Source organism: Triticum urartu, chromosome 7A (genome assembly GCF_056163025.1).
Source record: "Triticum urartu cultivar PI428250 chromosome 7A, HENAU_Tu73, whole genome shotgun sequence".
NCBI classification, from domain to species: domain Eukaryota; kingdom Viridiplantae; phylum Streptophyta; class Magnoliopsida; order Poales; family Poaceae; genus Triticum; species Triticum urartu.
This window is the reverse complement of record NC_141879.1, coordinates 675,439,426-675,458,193: the sequence shown is the minus strand read 5'-3', so window position 1 is coordinate 675,458,193 and position 18,768 is coordinate 675,439,426. Positions and strand designations below refer to the sequence as shown.

At 44.4% G+C, this 18,768-nt stretch overlaps 2 protein-coding genes across 2 annotated transcripts; both read right to left on the bottom strand.

The window, feature by feature from the left end:
• Nucleotides 1-981: 981 nt before the first annotated feature.
• LOC147961365 (uncharacterized) lies at nt 982-2,368 on the bottom strand. Its single transcript, XM_087536092.1, has 3 exons — nt 2,236-2,368; nt 1,517-2,086; nt 982-1,244 (listed from the first exon to the last, which is right to left on the bottom strand). The coding sequence occupies exons 1-3, from the start codon at nt 2,291-2,293 to the stop codon at nt 1,213-1,215; spliced, it is 660 nt and encodes a 219-aa protein (XP_087392218.1). The 5' UTR covers nt 2,294-2,368; the 3' UTR covers nt 982-1,212.
• A 6,964-nt stretch (nt 2,369-9,332) lies between these two features.
• Nucleotides 9,333-10,980, bottom strand: LOC147961364 (protein ABERRANT PANICLE ORGANIZATION 1-like). The gene is made up of 2 exons (XM_087536830.1): nt 10,203-10,980; nt 9,333-10,068 (listed from the first exon to the last, which is right to left on the bottom strand). The coding sequence occupies exons 1-2, from the start codon at nt 10,919-10,921 to the stop codon at nt 9,465-9,467; spliced, it is 1,323 nt and encodes a 440-aa protein (XP_087392956.1). The 5' UTR covers nt 10,922-10,980; the 3' UTR covers nt 9,333-9,464.
• Nucleotides 10,981-18,768: the final 7,788 nt, after the last annotated feature.

The window sequence follows — 18,768 nt, the reverse complement described above, 5'->3', positions numbered from 1 at the left end:
GTCATGTGTGTGCTTTATGTTGTTATACATATACTTGATTTTCTTGATAAGATTAATTATAATATAATAGTTATATTGGTTTAAATATAGAGTTAAGATTTGATGACAATGAGTTTGAAGTAAAAAATATTTAGTATAAATATGTGAGGGTCATTTATAAATGATAATTTTACGTCTAAAAATATGCTCATCCGTATTGTAGCCTACTGATTTGATTCTAGTCAAATAATTAATAAAACACGAAGACTATATGAGATAAGATTAGCCGGAGAATTATAAATTATTCAATTCATTAAAAATATTAAAAACCATTTTTAATGGTAATTAATCTTGCAAATATATTTTATGTATGTGGCATCACATAACCAAAACTTGTTGTTAATATGGCAACACCATTATTCCTCGTTAGTGAGACTATGTTAACCCCATTAATATATTTTTAATTTATCTAAACGTCAAAAAAGAGGTTTTTTCAAAAAAATTGTGTTTCATTCCGTATGACCACCCGACTATGACAACGCTTTTGCCGGATGAATTAAGAATATATTTGTTGTAGACATAGTTAAAATAAGATTGTTGTCTTCATATTAACGTTTGTGCGTGATAATTGTACAAAATTACAATATTAAGTCAATCTATTTTGAAAGCAACATTTATTTTACCATTGGAATATCTTGTTTAAAATAGAATGAAAACCATGTTGTCATTTTGAAAAAGTAACCGAGGCTAAAACCGTAAAGACATGGTATTTCTTCTGGGTGGGTTTATAAGTATTGCATACATTTCAATAAAGTTTTTTACCATTTTGGTCAACAAAGTTATATGTCACAAAAATTATATCATAAGAAAATACTCTTGAACGGGAATCTAATGATATGTTTTGTAAAATATAACTATTTGTTTTATTGATAAAAGTGATGGTCAAAGTTTTTTATTGAAATGCATGTGAGACTTGTAAACATGGTTGAAGGGGGTAACATATAATCAAAACTGCATACATTATTTAAGCATAACATGATACTATTAATTTTTGGAACAAAATAACTGAGTAATCCAGAGCAAATGTCCACGTGCTCGTGACATTCCAGGGCGTCCAACCACTAAAAAAAATGTATTTGCATCAACACACATCCAGAAGACGTGTGATTATCAACTAATTCCATTGCACGGTCATGGAAATCATTTCCATTTCTCTCACGAGCTCCGTTCCGATCACATGTACACATACCGGCACTCATCATAACCTGCAAATAAAATAATATAAAATCCAAGTTAATAAAGTATCCAATAAAAACATGTCCGAATTTCAAAAGCACGACCCAAATTCAAAGGCGAGACAGATAGTCCTTCTTCCTATTTGAATGGGCCATAGTGTAAAGCCTCGCATTTTTTCGAGAATCTAAAGCCTTGCATTTAAGTTTGATAAATAGTCCTGGCCCAGTAAGTATTATACCCGTCAAAAAGAAAAATCGCAGGTCACGGTAGCCTGAAGCAACGTTTGCAGATCGTGACTTACTGGGGTCTTTGGTGATGAGCATGGCGGAGCCGGCGAAGTCGCAGGTGCCGCCGGCGGCCTTGTTGCGCTGCCAGTAGCTGTTGAAGGCGAAGGAAGCATGCGCCATCAGCGTGTCTGGCAGGTAGCACGGCCCGCCGGGCGCCGCCATGCCGCAGTCGGCGCCCGACCCGCACGCGTAGTCCATCGCCGCCTGCACGTCCACGCTCTCCACCGTCGGGTTCGCCACACACCACAGCCCCTGCGGCGCACCGATGGCTGCCGGGCCTCCCGCCCGGGGAGCACCAGCCGGTGGGGCCACGCGGGGGCTCGCCGGTGCGTTGGCTGGTGGGGTGGGGTTGCCGACCGGTGCCGTGGACGGTGGCAGCACACCGGCTGGAGGGGGCATCGACGGCGCCGCCGGCGAGGTGGGGTTGGCAGGGGGAGGGTACGCGCAATACGGCGGCGATGGCTGGATGTCGTGTGCGGGGGTTGGAGGCCCGGCTCCTCCTACCAAGTCTTGGTATGGTGGCAATGCCGGCGAGTTGACAAGGTTGCGCCATTCTCTTGTTCTTGAGGCGCCATTCGCCCAATCTGTTTCGCATCCATGCAAACAAAAGTCAAACGGCAGACAATGGAGTATATACAAGATCACAAGGGTAGGAACTTCAAGATGACAAAGTAAATAATGTATGTGCACGTGTAGTGAAAGTCTTTTACGTAGGGATGCTCCCTGCAATTACCATGTTGAATGGACACGAGGAGAGCTACGAGGACCAGGTGGTCCTTCTTGATCATCATTAGCTCCACGGTTTGTGATCAAGACATGAGGCAAATTGCATTTATACATGATGCGTGGGAATGAGATTGTTGTAGTGCTAGAAAAGGAATATGGGGAGTACGTAGTGCCCAAGTCTCAAGTGGGCAGATAAAGGGGAGGCAGCAGCAAGAATTCACCAGATGGATGCTAGCTAGTCTCTTTTCATAAAGTTGCATGGACTGATATGTTAATTAAACCTAAGAGCCTTCCCAGTTAAGTTTCAGTAAACATAAAAATAAAATAGAAGTTTAGAGATGTCTTGACTTCCTGAATCCAGAAACTAAAGCATTTGAATTTGTAGTCATGGGAACATAGCAATTTGTAGCCATGACTAATTATGGATTCTTTGGATATTTGACGGAAATTTGCTGAAATTCGAAGAGACGGAAGTTTCATGCAATGCCATGCATGAAGGAGTTTTGATTCATTTTCTTTGACCCCAGGTATCCATAAAATGATATAATGGATTAAAATGCTACAAATATTCTATGAAAACATTTCAACTCAAGGGTCATGCATGTTTGCTTCTTTTCTCTAGCTGCAGTTTGGGCATCATGTGCTTGCTTGGCCAGAGAGAAATGCAGGGAACAAAATGGAAAGAAAATAAAGGGCAGAACAGCAGGTGTATTTTTTTAGTGTTTTTCTTCCGTTGCTTTGGTTCCACTCAAGGCCTCAAGCCTGCTACTCCATTTTGTTTGATTTGTCATGTATGAATGCATCCATATTATACTACTAGTAAGTAGCTAGGCTAGAGAAAAGCCGTGTCTTGTCAATCATAGCGAGCTGACAACACCACGAGATGGGAAATTTAGCTCAGACATTACTCCCTCCATTCCACAATGTAGTGCTTCCTCTATCCCCGTGCTTTAACTTTGACCGTAAATTTAACTATCAAGACCGATTGCGACGGGAGCAAAAGTTATATTGGTGAATTCGTATTCGAAAGAAGTTTTTAATTATGTAACTTTTTCTCCCGCCGCAGTCGGTCTCGTTCGTTAAATTTATGGTCAAAGTTCGACCTCGGGAAGCGCGGGCGCACTGTATGTATGTGTCATGTTTGCATCATGTAATACTTTGTGGAGATCTTTTACAGTACATTACTTTTGCAAAAGAGCTTGACTGGATTAATTAGTTACCGTGTGCGATATATACTGCTCTGCATCATACTTGTGTATGACACTCTGATAAGTTTTCGAAGTTGCGTAAGTTTTCGAAATTGCTTTACGAGTGCGGTGTTTGCGCCCTACCTGTGCACGACACCCTGATCCTTTGTTGGTTGTTGAACTGGCATAATTTGGGTTGCAGAGAAATAATCTGGCATAATTTTATATTATTCCAGTCATTAGTATGAAAAGAGTCAAAAATAAAACCCTCAAATCAGTTGGCAATTCTAACAGCCCATGATAATATTCTTATTGTAGTATGTTTCTTTACGACAACCGACTGTAGCCTATCCTTGGGCGGTTCTTAGACTCCAACCCACTAGGATAACTAGATGATGCCCCCAGCGTTGCTGCGGGAATCTGGGTAAAACATACCCATAAATAGATACTAGCTAGAAAACTAAAACTATTGCCAAAGCAAATTTAAGAATGCTCTTGGGATATATTTTGAAAACAATAAAATATATGAAGCATGTGATAAAATGTTGTATAAAAAAGAGATCTATTGGATTAAAGTCAAACGGGGTGCTATTTTTCACAAAAACATGTAACATGTGTAGGTACTATATTAGTATTAGTACAAGTGTACTAAAGAATTTCTAGAATCCCTTAGATGGAGTTTGGGGTGCTAAAGTATGTCTTTGTCGATGATGTCGATGTGCTTGAGGACTTGTCTGTTTTTTCGTCATATTTCACACCTAAGTGCATGCACCTATAGACCACTAAATTTGTACTTGTTTACTACAACCTTGGAGGGATTTCTGAGAAGCCGTATTAATCAGCAAAATGTACCATGAACAACGTCACAATGCAATGGAATGGAATACAAAGTAATTTAATATCGACTGATGCAATGTGCGTTCTGATGGAATGGAATGCAATCTATGTTGGTGCTACCTGTGCTCTTTCTTCATGCAAATGCAATTTTTAAAATATTTGAACATACAGCTAATATTTAATTAACAACCAGTTTTGTACCCGAGTCTGATATGGACCACAATATTGTAGTCAGTTTCATTAGTACAATCTACTGAGGCAATATGATATTCTAGTCGGTTTTTGATTTTGAACCAGCTCATGACTTATAATAATCTTGTTGGTTTCTCCGTTGTGACCGTATGAGATTAGTGTTTCTCAAGCCGGTTTCATAATCATCTAGGGGCAAATGAGTATTAGGCCCAGTTCTTTTGGCCGATTCTTTCATAATCTTGAGAATCGACCCTCCACCCAGCTTCTCCTATAATCTTGAACCCATATTGTTTTTACAATCCTAGCTAGTTAGGATGTGAACAACTAGAATTGTAAAAAAAAATATGGATACAAGATTCTGGAAGAAGCTGGGTGAAAGGTCGATTCTCAAGATTCTGGGAGAATCTACCAAAAGAACTGGGCCTTAGAGCAATTCTAGCCGAGTTATCATATGAGCAACACCCATACCGCACATGGAGGACCCTTCATATGGATATGAATACTGCCGAGGCAAAGCACAAACACAAAATCGCCATAAAAGTGCTCCTTGATTTCCTTACACGGGGGACCCATTTACAAGTGGCAGCAACAAGGAAGAGCGAAGAGCAGGGACTGAGTGGCGGCCAGCTTAGGGCGATGAGTGTGGTGGCGAGAGCGATGAGGCGATGGGGTTTTTATATACCCGCGAAGGGGCGCACTCCAACGGGAAATGGGGGCTAATTTGCCGTGTGCGGGTGAGAAACGAGTGCGAAACAAGGCAGTAGCAATTAATTGCCCCTCTTGGCGGTGAAAATGCGGTTACTGCATGGTAGGTGAGGAAGCGGCAGCCATACAAATAATTGCACCATCGACCAGGTTGCGCACGTAACGAAGAGGGCTAAACTTCCTTCCCACGCTAGCCGTTATCGATGAAGGCCTCTTCACATCAACAGCCCCTGCGAATCAAAATATGGAGGCTCGCGCGCTCGGTAGGGACAACGCTTCATGACTCATGGCGATTTGATAGCATATGACGACTTTGCTAGCCTAGAATGTCATTTTGGGACAAAATCATCATATCAATAGTTATTATGACAATCAATGAAAATATGAAATACGACAACTCTGTTGAGATACTTGACGATACAAAACGGATCGCCCAAGTCGCTCTCGCCGACGGCAGGGCGAAACCCTTGTCGTCGTCGCCCGCACCTCCTCCCTGCCCCCCCTCCCCTAGCCTCCCTCAGAGGTGCCGCCGGGCGCAGCCCAGCCGGCGTCAGCGACCGCGGGGCCCCCTCTCCCTCCTCCCTTGGTGGCTACGACGTGGGACGTGGCGAGCGGGCGGGGAGCGCGGCGCTCCTGCCGAGGGTTGCCGCGGCGTCTCAGATGGTCGGGGTTGGACGCGGCGGCAGTGTCTGCATGGCAAAGGTGGCGGGGCGTACCGACGGGGCGTGATGGGCGGCTGGTGCCGGTTCCGTCAGCTTTGGCGCCTGGAGTCGCAGGCTGTAGGCAGCGAGGGCCGGTGTCCTCTGCTGCGGCGGCGACGACGTCGGTGTGGTGGAGGCAGCGGTGTGGTGGCGGTCCTTGTGCTCTTGTCGCATCACGGCAACGATCTGCATGATCTGGCCGTCGACATGTTCCGGAACTACTGCTGGAGATCTTGCCCAAGGATATCTGGATCGGATAGTATCCGGTCGTGCGCGTCCATATCAGCTTGCGTGGCTCCATGAGGGCGCGATGCGAAGCTCTGTTGTTTGCTGGCACGATCAGACATGTCGGCATCTCGTTTTCCATGGCACAGAAGGCGGTAGAGAAAGTCCTGATGCATAAGATCGGAGGATCAGTAAGGCTAGGGGGCCTTGAAGGCGATGGAGTTAGCCAGGTGTTTGATAACTTTTCATAGCAGCAGTGTAAGTGGGGGCGGCAACACAGGAAGATTTCATTTTCAGTGTTGCTCCTCGGGTGTCGAGTCATAAATTGCAGGGTGAAAACCTAAGGTCTGGCCTTCATTGATTTTCCATGAAAATTGCCTTGTTGAAGATACTGTTTGGAGAACTCGGTCTTCCTCCAGGGTGAAAAACTATGATCCTGGATCGGGCGACAATGGCGCTTGTACATTGTTTCTTTTTTGAAGGCGTCGCTTTCGGAAACCTTTTATGTTTTTTGGGTGCTGTCTTTGGTGGCGGTTTGTGTGCTGCTGCTGAGAGGAGTTGATCACCGTGACGAGGCCATTTTATTCCCTTCCCTTTTTCTTTTCTTTTCGGGTTGTGTGCATTCTGAAGATCTTTGTGACTTCTTATTGGTGTAGAGACTGGGTGTAATTAATATCTTTGTGATATTAATATATTTCTTTTTTAAAAAGAAAAATATAACAGCTTTGTTAGAGGTCCTTTTAGCTTCAATTCATTCGATGTCAGAAGCCAGGATTTGCCACAAAACCATCTATAAAACCATGTTCCATATTTTCTCTATTTCATAATGTAGTGCGCTCACGCTTCCTGGGATTCAAATTTAACCGTAAATATAATCAACGAGACCGAATGTGGCGGGAGTAAAAATTATATCACTAAATTCATATCAAAAATACAAATTCAATGGTATAACTTTTGCTCCACCGCAATCGGTCCCGTTGGTTAAATTTACGTTCATAATTAAATCTCAGAAAACGTGAACGCACTACATCGTAGAATGGAGAGAGTACCAGTGGAAGGAGGTAAATTAAAGTCCCATTTCTTTATATACTTGTTATATTTTTGCTATCCGACACATGAGCGTGTAGTCAATCATCCAATCTGCTCTTAAGTCCTATCGCCATGCATTGCAGTATTAGCAGAGAATATATGCCCGAGTGACCAAAGTTCATCACTTTGCGCACACGCAGCTATCTGTTGTCCATCCACACATATTTTCTCCTTAGAAAAATAGCAAGTCTAGCTAGGGCTGGGTTTTTTTTGTCTTGCTGTGGCAGGTGAGGCTGTACTAGCGCATTGATTTTCTTGGCCAAGGCAGAGAGAAAGATGAGGTGAGAATCCGGCAGCACCCAACCACGAGAGCTTTCTCCGTGGGCGTTGCAGGCCGATCCGGTACCTTGGTGTACTGCACTGAACTCATGTGCATTCCCCATATAAGATTCCTCCGTTCTACTGTAGGTTGCCAAATATAGTTCCACTGTACATGCGCATCCTCCTCCAACCACTTGTAATTTTTTGCAGAGATACATATATGATTAATTAAAAGGGGTTAGGAAGAAAAATCGTAATAGAAAAACATTTTCTAGTTACAAATAAACTGAAAAATCACATACCGTTATTTTTTGTAAAAAATATGCTCATTTGTGTGGTACTCATAAGGAGTGCAGATTTCTAGACCCACATATTATTTGTTTGTGTAGCCCATAAATTGACATATTCTTCATAAAAATTTACAGGCACCTATTGAAATAATATATGTGTTTGTCCAAGGAGCCTAGGTTTGTTTTCTGATGTTAATTTATCATAGATGGACCCAAATGTATATAGTTGATGTCCTAGGTTTTTTATTAGTAGAAAATTTGTTGCGTTACAACATATAGATTTCTGGACGTTCCTTGTCAATTTAGACGCCCTTTGTCCTTTTTTTTCTTCTACACATTGTTTTGAAGAATAATTCATTGCACATTACAAGAGAGAGGGGAATAACTCAAAACCATGAGTTCTTTTTCTTATTATGAACTAACTCAAATGTTTTCCTAGAATATAAGAAATATGAGACCATAAATAGAGAGAAATTATAGTTCTAACATTGGTAGCGCTTGCAAGCTTATTGCCAGTCACTCTCTATAATTATACTTTTTAATAGTACATTTTATTGCTTGAAGGAAAATACACAAGAATGGGATTTCATGTCCATTGGAAGTTTACATTGAACAATTTTTGGGAAGATATTTTACATGAAATTGGAGAACAGGATTATACAGAAGTGTTATTTCGATGCAGCAGATGGATATTGGTTAGCTAGGAGATCGAGAAAAATGTTTCCTAAATCAACTAAAACATGAGATCTGAAAAAATATGAAGGATTCTCCTAAAATATGTAGTCAATGGACGAATTATGTAGGAAATTTAAACACCAGTCCTACATTTATTAAAAGAATCCAGTATAAAATTTCCACATAGTACTTCAATACCATTGGTCTCCTAGTAAAATCATATATCTTCCAAACAGATAATGTAATCCAGGATTAGACAGAGGTGTTATTTCGATGCTGCAGCTGGATTTTGGTTAGCTAGGAGATCGAGAAAAATGTTTTCTAAATCAACTAAAACATGATATCTGAGCAAATTAATATGAAGTCAATGGACGAATTATGTAGGAAATTTAAAACCAAACTTACACTTTAAAAAGAATCCAGCATAAAATTTCCACATAGTACTTCAATATCACTGATCTCCTAGTAAAATCGTATATCTTCCAAATAGATCATGTAATCTTTTATATATACATTTTTGCTTTATTAGTACTCGGTGGAGGTTTGCATTTCCAACAATTGGTGGTATAAGGTTGCCACATGTTTGCTAGAGATTGGTTGCATACCAATTTTTGTTGCCAATCTCACAAAAGGTTGCCAAATGTTGGCAATTTTTGATTTTGCCAAATGTTGGCTTGCCAAATATCTGAAGTAGATTCAACAATAAAGCAAAGCTAGAAAAATCTGCTTGTCATGAGCAATCACACACTTTTTTATATGCCTCCATGGCTCCATGTGATCATGAAACGACGTAAGTTACTTCACTTCAGAACACATGTTCCACTTTCATCAGAACCGATGCTAAGAACAGAACAACAAAGATACTACCGATTCAAAACCTGTCTAGTAAATTAAACAATATGCATACATACTTGCATAGCAATTCTCAACAACAAATTATTAAATACCATACTTACTACTAAATTCAAGCCTGAAATGTCTCATGAGTACTACTAGTACTAAAGATATCAAATTTGATGCATCAGAAATTAAGAGCAGGGTGTAGCAACTAGTGCAATTAAGCAGTCACACAATCTAACCATGCATCCCATGCAAAGCCACCGGCGTCGTGGCGTCCAGAAGGCCGATGGCCGGCGTCGCCAGGCGTGGCTCGTACGCGAGGACCCGGAACCCCGCGCCTCCGCCGTTGACCACTGCGGCCATGCCGTGCCCGACGTATGGGCATGGTGGCGCCCACCGCCACTCGTCGCGGCGCGAGTCGAACACGAGCACGGTCGTCGGCACCGGTACGGCTGCCGGCCCGCCGCGGGGCGCTAGCACGACGAAGTCGCCGTGCGCTGCGCACTCGAACCCGCGGCCGCCCTCCGCCGCCGCGAACTGCGCGTGCACGTCCTGCGGCATCCGCGCCACCTCGCTCCACGCGCCGCCGCCGCCGCCGGAGCCTCCTCTGCCGCGCAGTGTCCAGACGCGCACGCTCCGCGGCACGCTGAGACGGCTCTTCTCCACGGACGCGACGAGCCCCACCCTTGCGGTGCCCGAGCCCTCCCTGCCGCCGCCGAGCTCGACCAGCGCCGGCGACCGCAGGAACCGCCTCATCGGCGGCTGCACCTTGCTCCAGACGTTCGCCGCCACGTCGAACACGAGAACCGCGAACGGCGACGAGCTCATGCAGTAGAACCTTCAAAGGACACAGATCAACCGCCCATAATCAGAAATTTGCACGTCCATTCTTGGATCGTATGGGGAAAAAAATTATGTACATGAACCCCTTTCCATTTATGCGTATGTGTGAGGGACAGAGAGTGAGAGTACCTTCCGGAGGCGAAGGCCATGCCGGCGCGAGGATCGAGGGAGGACAGGCGTGGCAGGAGGGAGCTGGGGGCCCAGAAGCCGGAGGACGGGACGGAGGCGGCGTCGGCGACGAAGGTGTCGACGGAGATGTTCTTGACGGCGAAAGGGGACACGAGGTCGTCGCCAGCCACGACGGCGATGATGGACGTCGACCCCGCGGCCAGGCCGACGGTGGGGGAGAGGCGCTGCGTGGGGCCGAGCGGCAGCGCGGCGAGGAGGCGCGTGATGGGGTTGGCGAGGAGCAGCGTCTTGTGGCCGGACGCGTCGGAGAGGAACGCCAGCAGGCCAGCGGACGCGGCAGCCGGCGAGAACCCCGCGGCGGGACCTGGGATCGGGAGCGGGAGGAGGAACCAGGAGGGTCCCTGCGGCTGGGAGGTGGGATCGAGGAGGAGGAGGTGGCCGGCGGAGGGGACGGCGAAGGCGAAGAAGGGGAGGTGCGGGGAGTGGAGGAGGTGAGAGTGGAGGAACGGGGAGGAGAAGAGGAGGTGGTAGAAGCGGCGGCAGACGGCGCGGGCGCGGAGGAAGGACGGCGTCGGGAGGCACGCCAGCACGCGGTCCAGCAGCGGCTGCGGCAGGCGGCGCCACACGCGCGGGTCCATCTCCACCGCCTCCGCCGCAGAGGAGGGGCGGCGGCCAGGCCCAGACGGCAGCGACAGGTGGTGGTGAGGCAGTAGGTTCATCGTGAGCGGAGAGCTGGAGAGTGGCAGGGAGCTGGCCCGGAAGTGCGTGGAGTGAGAGTGAGTGAGCTGAGCTGCAGGAGTGAAGTGGGGGAACCGGGGAGGAGAAGAGGGCACAAGAAATACTCCACTTGCACTGAGGAGCCTAGCTAGCTGATAGGTTGAGTTAATGAACCATGTACATTGGTCTCCCCTAAATTTTTTTTTGAACAATGGTCTCTCCTATTGTCCTAAAAACATTGATCTCTTCTGCATTTGATCTTGATGAAGAAAAACTTATAAATGTTCGTTTTGGCAATTCTAAGTTTGCCTTAGGGTTTTCCTTTCCGCGTTTGCTATTTATCAGTTGCCTAAGCTCAAAGGCCAAAGAGGGGTCGATGCGGCTGGGTATGATGTGGTTAGTTGCGGCATCGTGTCCGGAGGCGAGGACGAGTGTTGACCGGCGTAGGTGGGTGGGTGGTGGTGGGCCTTCGTTTCTGCTGCCCCTCGAATTAGATAGCCGCCGAGCATGAGACAGGGTTGCGACGTCGGCGACTAGGGCTTGGAATGACCTAGCCGGAGGCGAGGTAGGGGCACGATGTTGGGATGCAACTAGAGTAAATTGTTTATGAGCAGGAAGAGGAACCGTGCACATCGGGTGGTTGAAGAAGAAGGTCAATCGTCATATTTCAATCAAGAACTGAGGAAAGAATCGACTAGAACAAGTATTTCACACAATTGAGGCAGAGATGGTCTTTTCTTTTCACGCTTGCCGGGATTGAACAATTTCCAATGAGAATGTTTCTTTTCAAATTGTATGATGTCTTAATTCGAACAATTCCCTAGGCATTATATCTTAAACTATATGATGTGCATTAAATATTTATTTAGATATATATAGCTCCTCTAATGGATTGTATTGTTGTATCCAAAAGGAACTTTCATTCAATATGTTTGTGATAGAAAATTTATGAATTGTTCTGATTTTGATGCTAAGAGCTATATCTGGATTAAGATACGGTAACTCTATCTTTCCTCATTAAAAAGGATGCCTTTTGTAGAAAAAAAAGAGGATGCCAAACCAGGTTTTTGCTTATGTGTCCTTATTAAGATATAGTCCAAGGTGAAACACCAGAACAACCCTTATGGATGCTGCACATAATTTTTATATGGTCCATAGAAGTCTAATATTTTGTATCCAAGTGGCTACATAGAAAAAGTTTGATATGGCTCCAATGCTTCAAAATTCATCAGAAACTCTCTTGTTACTCCCAAATACTCTGAATCCGAGGAACTATATTTATTTTGTTCCAAATACTCCCAAGTGGCTACATAGTAGTTTTTTTGGAGGTTGGATTTTGGATTTGTGGATCTTCCGCAACATTTGCTTTGATAGTTTCTCTCCAGGACGCTTGTCTGGCAAAACTGTGGCATTGATGACTTCCCTTTCATGATCAATAATGACAGGCTGGCTCCGCGATGGAGAGGCAACAACAGCGGCACACCATCAGCCCGTTCAGGACGAGGAAGATGATCGCCCCCAAGGACTTTGATGTATCTTCTTTGTTTCCTCGGGCCCAAGGGATAACCTTATTTTGCATCATTGCTCTTTTCACGGATTAAGAGAGAGCACATGCGGTTTCTTGCATCTTCTTAGAGCATCTCCAATAGATTTGATGTTTACACGAGATCTTGCTGGGGAGAGGTGTACCCGAAGGTTGATGCAACCAATCAAACACCATATGTAATCCGACAACTTAATTCGAGGTAAATGCACTTAATCAAACACATCCACAGAACACATGAATGGTTCACGTAGCACTTTCCTCAAATCTCTTTATTTTCTTAAAAAGAAATGGACCACTTATCCCTTAGTCGTCCGAAAATAAAAATTACTTCAGTCAATAAAAATTAAAATCCAACATTCCACGTTGCATCTTCTTCCTCCATTTGTTACTGTTCACCCTCCTCCTCTATATGCGTTCACGTCTCTCGTTCCCTCGCTACATACCACCGGCCGATCCGCCTGCCTCCGCCACTCGCAGCCGGCGGCGCTCGCCCCCATCTTCAGCCTTGGTGGAATTGACTGACGCAAGCAAAATTTTCAGGTATTAATAATCAAACACGTAAAATAGAGTTTGTGGAGTTAAACTCCACCTAGCCCTTCACAAAACCTTGAATGCCTCAAATATTTGAGAAGTTGTCCCCGCCGACTCAAATTTGAGAAGCTTGACAAAGTTGACGCCTCAAAATGTGAGCAGCCGCGCCGCCCCCGCTCCCACGTCCCTGCCCATTAATGGCCACGCCATTGCCTATCGTCACCTCCCAGGCTCCTGCAACAATCGTCACCTTTGGCTGCCGACGCACACGCCACATGGTGTTCGACAAAATGACCAATTTTTTTCAGTACGATGTTTATACAATGGTGTGAAATATATATTAAATTGATTTTGTATGCAAAAGAATGTGTAAATTATCCAAAAATAAAGAATTACGGAGTTAAATTTTAGGAAATGACCCACACGTTGTACTCCTCAAATTTGAGGAGTTAGGTTTTGAAAGGTCGTTTGAGCCTTTGAGGAGTTAAATTTAAGACCTACAAATGCTCTTTATTTACAAAGAGGTGCAGGAGAAAATTTCCCTAGGATCTGGCCATTCGCTCCAAACTAGAGCCATGCATCTCGTTGCTTGGTGAGAGGAATTTTGTTGCTTCCGTGGAGGACAACCACACTAGTACTTTGGACAGTACAGTGCAGTGCAGGAGTAGTGGCTACGGCTGTGGCTAAACCTAGCCAGCTAGCTAGGGCACTTCCTAGCTGCCGAACTCTAGCTCCAACGAATTGACATGCATGAAGTAGCCAACTCGAAGCCTATCACAGGGCCATCAGGCTTTCTATTCCAAAAGGCTGTCACTGTGAGATACTGAGATGGAGAGAGAGAGAGAGAGAGAGAGAGAGAGACCTGCATGCCTGCCTGCCCATACATCGTCACCCCCATCGCCGAGCACCAACCGGTTTGCCTGTTACCATTTGCGCTCTATTGTCGCTGTCCCTCCCGTCTTCTCCCGGCATTTTCGTGTTACTCCATTTCCATTTTTGCACAGTGACTCTCCCTTTCTAAAATGCCCCCAAGTCCTAACAGCACACGTCTCTGTCTGCCCACGGTTCAATCTGCTTGCAAGGACGACACGATAGCAAGCTAATCGATAGGTACTTGTCAAGCTGTCGTGTAAGAGTAAAAGATGAGTAACAAGGACGCAATGCTCAAGCTAATGCCAGTAACCAACCTGCAGCACCATCCATGCATGTATAGTTGATTTTCTCCTACACCTCACATTCAAAGTATGTTTGATTTGTGATTGCCTTGGACTGCCACATCTAATCTTAGACAAATTTGACCACCTTAAGAGAATATTTGATTTAAAGCCTTATCTTAGGCGAGATATGTTTTTCCGCACTAGAGCCTCACGTCGCATACGCTTAGAAAGTGTGCCAAAATTCGCTTAGGCCTGTCAAGTTGTGGCTTTCATTTTATTGAACTAATCTTAGACAAGTTTAACCCAAAAATGTGATAAGATATGACATAGCAAGCCTTAGAACCAAACGGCTTTGTAGGTATTTTTAGAAACACCTAACATTACTTTTTACAAGCTAAAAAATTGTTGAGTTCAACATTTTAGTCGTGTGAGAGGAAGGCCAAACGAGAACAAATTAGCCCGCTCGCCCTCTCAATCATAACGATAACTTGAGTCAATTATTCAATTAAAACATAATTTAACAGAGGGGGCTCACATTTCACCGAGGCTGCTCATGGAGTCATAGTATAGTAGCATCATATATATAATACTAATGTGATCTTCATAGTGCATCGTATCATAGGTTAGTATTTTAGATTGACCTTGTTTATTGTTATACAAGACACGTATACTAGTAAAACATTTATTATGATGCGCATATGATACTAACATATTATTTTTTTCTTAATTAATATTATGCCACATCATTAATATGCTTAGTTGGTATTGCATAAGACCGTATGATGCTACCTATGATACCTTAACTATGAGGTCTGACTACAACAATGACTTGCTCGTAGTAACAAAAATCACATCACCGAGTCGATTAATTAATCAACTAAAGCAAAATATGACAATAGGGCCCACATGTCGTTCACTAAATTTCTAAATCACTGCGTGGCTCATTTTCAGCTCGAACTGATAGGTGAGCTTGAGCATAGCCAGGTCATGAAGTTCTGAAATAAATGACTGTTATCTTAATTTTTTTTTGCCAAAATTGAACAAAGTTTCAAGACAAATGGGCAAAAAATCTATCGGTACAATCTATATTTCATAAGTTTTGAAAATTTCAAGCACAACTTTTCCTGACGGTTTCATGCAAATTAAAAACTTTCCAGTCATTTGAAAGTCTGGAGATTTTATGTAATTTTCAATCAAATTTGAAGTCAAAGTCCATTTAAAAAAATTTGAACGGTTCTGGTAATTCAACATACCTACGTTGAATATTTTGGGTAAGTTTGAGCACATTGTTGTCTAGCAATTTGAAGTTTTAAAAACTTCAAATTTGGCCAAAAAGTAGATAAAAATCCCCCAAAAAATCAAATCGTACATCAAAATATGCTCATACTTTTTGAGAGTACTCAGGAGGGTATATTACATTACTAAAAGAAAATCTGATTTTTTTACAGGTAATTAATATATTTTCGGAAGTTTGCATTTTGATTTATTAAATTTCAAATAGTAGAGGAAAACATCAAGAACTTACTGTGTCAAGCTCAGCTATCGGTTGAGGCCAAAAAATGAGCTGACCACTGTTGTAGCCAATGACATGTGTGATTCGTCTTTGTGATTTTGTATTACTCCCTCCGTTTCTAAATATAAGCCTCTTAGAGATTTCAATACAAACTACATACGAATGTATATAGACATATTTTAGAGTGTAAATTCACTCATTTTGCTTTGTATGTAGTCCCTATTGAAATATCTAAAAGGCTTATATTTAGAGACGAAGGGAGTAGTTGACTAATGGACTCGATTATGAGTTCTCTCAGAAATAAAAGACTCGACTAAGAGCATCTCTGGTAGATTCCCTATACTATGTTGCCCAAACGTATCCCTTATACCAAGGCAATTTTTTAGAGAATTAATTTTTTTTCTTCATCTAGTAGATGTCCTAAACATAATGGTTTGACCCCCACATCCAAGGCGCTCTTCATCTTCTTTCTTCTTCGTCTTTTCACGCGGTTCAATGATGACTTCATGACACTAGATGATGTCTGTGAGCTAGCTAGAGCCTAGGATATATGATTTGTAAAAGTAAAAATTTGAAGGCTCACCGAGCGCATGCGAAGAAGAAGTCGAGAAAGTAGGCAAAATTCGTCCTCCGTGAGCCACGGGTTGGACTCTTCTTCCGAATGGCTCGTCTTCCTTCTCCTGATGGCATGATGGTGTTGCATGAAACACAATGAATCATTGAAATGGGAGCCGGAAGCCGACTGCCATGTTTCTATGTAACTAAAAAATTTACATGATGTTTCTCCTCAGTAGGAGTTTATCTGCTCGTCCTGCTATTCTCCTTGTGGCCGGTAGAGGAGCGCCGTTGGGCCAGGGACGCCGGGGAGAAGCCCCGCCATGGACGAAGATGGTGGGGTAGACAAAAAATGAAGAAAAAAAATTGTTAGTATCTTTCTGGAATGCCACCAGAGACGATGGGGGGAAGGAGGCAGGGCTGAGGGGAGGCGCCATGGTTAGCGGGGTAGGCCGGAGGCAAGATGAACGGCGGCGGCACACACTGCCATCTCCCTACTTTTACTTGAGAGTTGACCTCCTTGAAGTAAATATAGGCTAAGGTGGTATTTTAAGGGGTGCAAACTTATAATTGTAAAGAGTTACCCTCCATCCCAAAATGCAAGGCCATTTTTTTACACTATCAATAGATGTTTAGGGTTTATGCTAGCTAGAGGTTAGTTTTCTATGTAGGAAAATTTGCCCTGAAATACAGCTTTGGGGAATCTGCTAAATAGGTTCTCCAAGAGTTTTCTTTATTACTACATAACCTTAGAATATATGATATCACTTGAAAACTGCTATTAGGGCATCTCTAATGCTATGCCCTAAAACGAACATTGTATTGGTCTGCGGGCTGGTTCGGAGCAGCCCACGGACACGGGTGCGGAAGCTGGCCATCCAGTGGCATTTCCTAAACTTCCCTTCAGGTCCACCATTTTCATTTCAAATGCATAGCAATATTAGAGCAAGTTAAAGTCTGGCTTTCATAGCGTCCATCACAGCCAAAAAGAGGCAGATGTCATAGTTTTTACATGCGCCTAATCATAGAAGTATCAGTCCAATAGTCCATGTAGAAAAATGGATTTTTTTTGCCCTGCCGGATTGGCTACCTCAGCCTCCGCACTCACTATGCTGCCTCCTCTTCATCACCATCCGTCTCCTTCTTAGTCGCTGCCAATCATGATGCTAAATCTCCTGGCATTCTTTTCCTCCTTCACATCACGGTAGAGTTCAAAATTCTTGTGCTCATGGAACCAACAACCAAGGTGCAAACCGGTTCAAATGTGCGGGGTCCGCCTTGGTTTTGGGAGGGCCGGGGGTGTCGGAGTGCTTCATGGCGGGTGTCCGGACTCTCGCATATCCACCCTTGCTTTGCTTTCGATTTACGGGAAAATGAACTCCCAAACTGGTCCGCGAACAAATGCAGGACAAAGTTGGATGGCTTGTGGCGTTTGGACAGCTCAGTCGATTACTGGCGGTTTGTTGGTTCGCATTGAAGATGCCCTCATAGTTTTGCACTAACACAGACCCAAAAACATATGATGTCACAGGGCAAACTACACATGTTCGATGTCACCACCAGTAGTTCTCCGTCAGGCTATATTATAGGAGCAGTATAGTATAGTGCTAGGCTAATACGGAGTAGCTTTTACGACGACGCAATGGCATCGGTTTAGCACCAGAGCTCACGTATTGCCTACCGGCTCTCTACGGAGTACGTAGGGGTCTCGTGCGTGGCTCAGCGGAGGTAGGGAGAAGGATGCTTGCACGTACTTCCCTCCCAGGTGGATCATGATATCTTTTGCTTTGTTCCCTTGCGCCCTAGCAGACGTTTTAATACTATCCCGTTGCTGCACTGCAAGCTAGTGGCCACTTGCATGCATGGGCGCATGCATGCAGGGAGACAGGAAGGAGCGAACCTTTCCTTTGGTTTACATGCAAAAGAGGGAGAATCCTGGCACTTGTTTTTGGTCACACATCCCTATGATTCGGGCCTGTGCTTGAAAGGCTACGCTGCGCGTGCCATCCTTGCGTCTCTTGACCATGCCGTCCCTGCAGGCTACACCAGTACAGCTCACTATGTACTTCACTGGCTTCGTAGCTGTGGGATCGGACGGGGCTTCGCCGTGGGGGGTCGGGGGTGGGGGCACGCATGATCGCCGCATGCAAAACGGCAGAACCTTCCGCGTGCCTCGCTACGGGAGAGCTATTCGCCAATGCACCGTCCATGGCAAGCCGCGGCCTTTTTTTTTTAACATCAGTACACAAGCGCTCATACACACGCGTATACACTCATCTTTATGAACGCACACACACACCTTATCCCTATGAACACCTTCGAAAGACTGAACCGGCATATCATCTTGGATTTACGAAGTCACCGTAGGCGCCTCGTCGTCGACGGAAACGTCTCCTTCCACTAAATGCGCATCGCCGAAAATCCTGAAATAAATCCAGAAATAAATGCGAGCACCAGGATTTGAACCCTGGTGGGCTAGGGATACCACAGTCCCTCTAACCATCCAAGCTGCGGCCTGTGGGTGGTGTCGCGAGAGAGCTCCACCGA

What these genes read in the sequence shown, in the direction of transcription:
- LOC147961365 (XM_087536092.1), bottom strand. Translation starts at nt 2,293, where the DNA reads ATGATGATCAAGAAGGACCACCTGGTCCTCGTAGCTCTCCTCGTGTCC. An exon ending in CCTCGTGTCCATTCAACATG is followed by an intron (nt 2,087 to 2,235) that starts GTAATTGCAGGG and finishes GATGCGAAACAG; the next exon opens with ATTGGGCGAATGGCGCCTCA. An exon ending in GCTCATCACCAAAGACCCCA is followed by an intron (nt 1,245 to 1,516) that starts GTAAGTCACGAT and finishes TTTTATTTGCAG; the next exon opens with GTTATGATGAGTGCCGGTAT.
- LOC147961364 (XM_087536830.1), bottom strand. Translation starts at nt 10,921, where the DNA reads ATGAACCTACTGCCTCACCACCACCTGTCGCTGCCGTCTGGGCCTGGC. An exon ending in ATGGCCTTCGCCTCCGGAAG is followed by an intron (nt 10,069 to 10,202) that starts GTACTCTCACTC and finishes TGTCCTTTGAAG; the next exon opens with GTTCTACTGCATGAGCTCGT.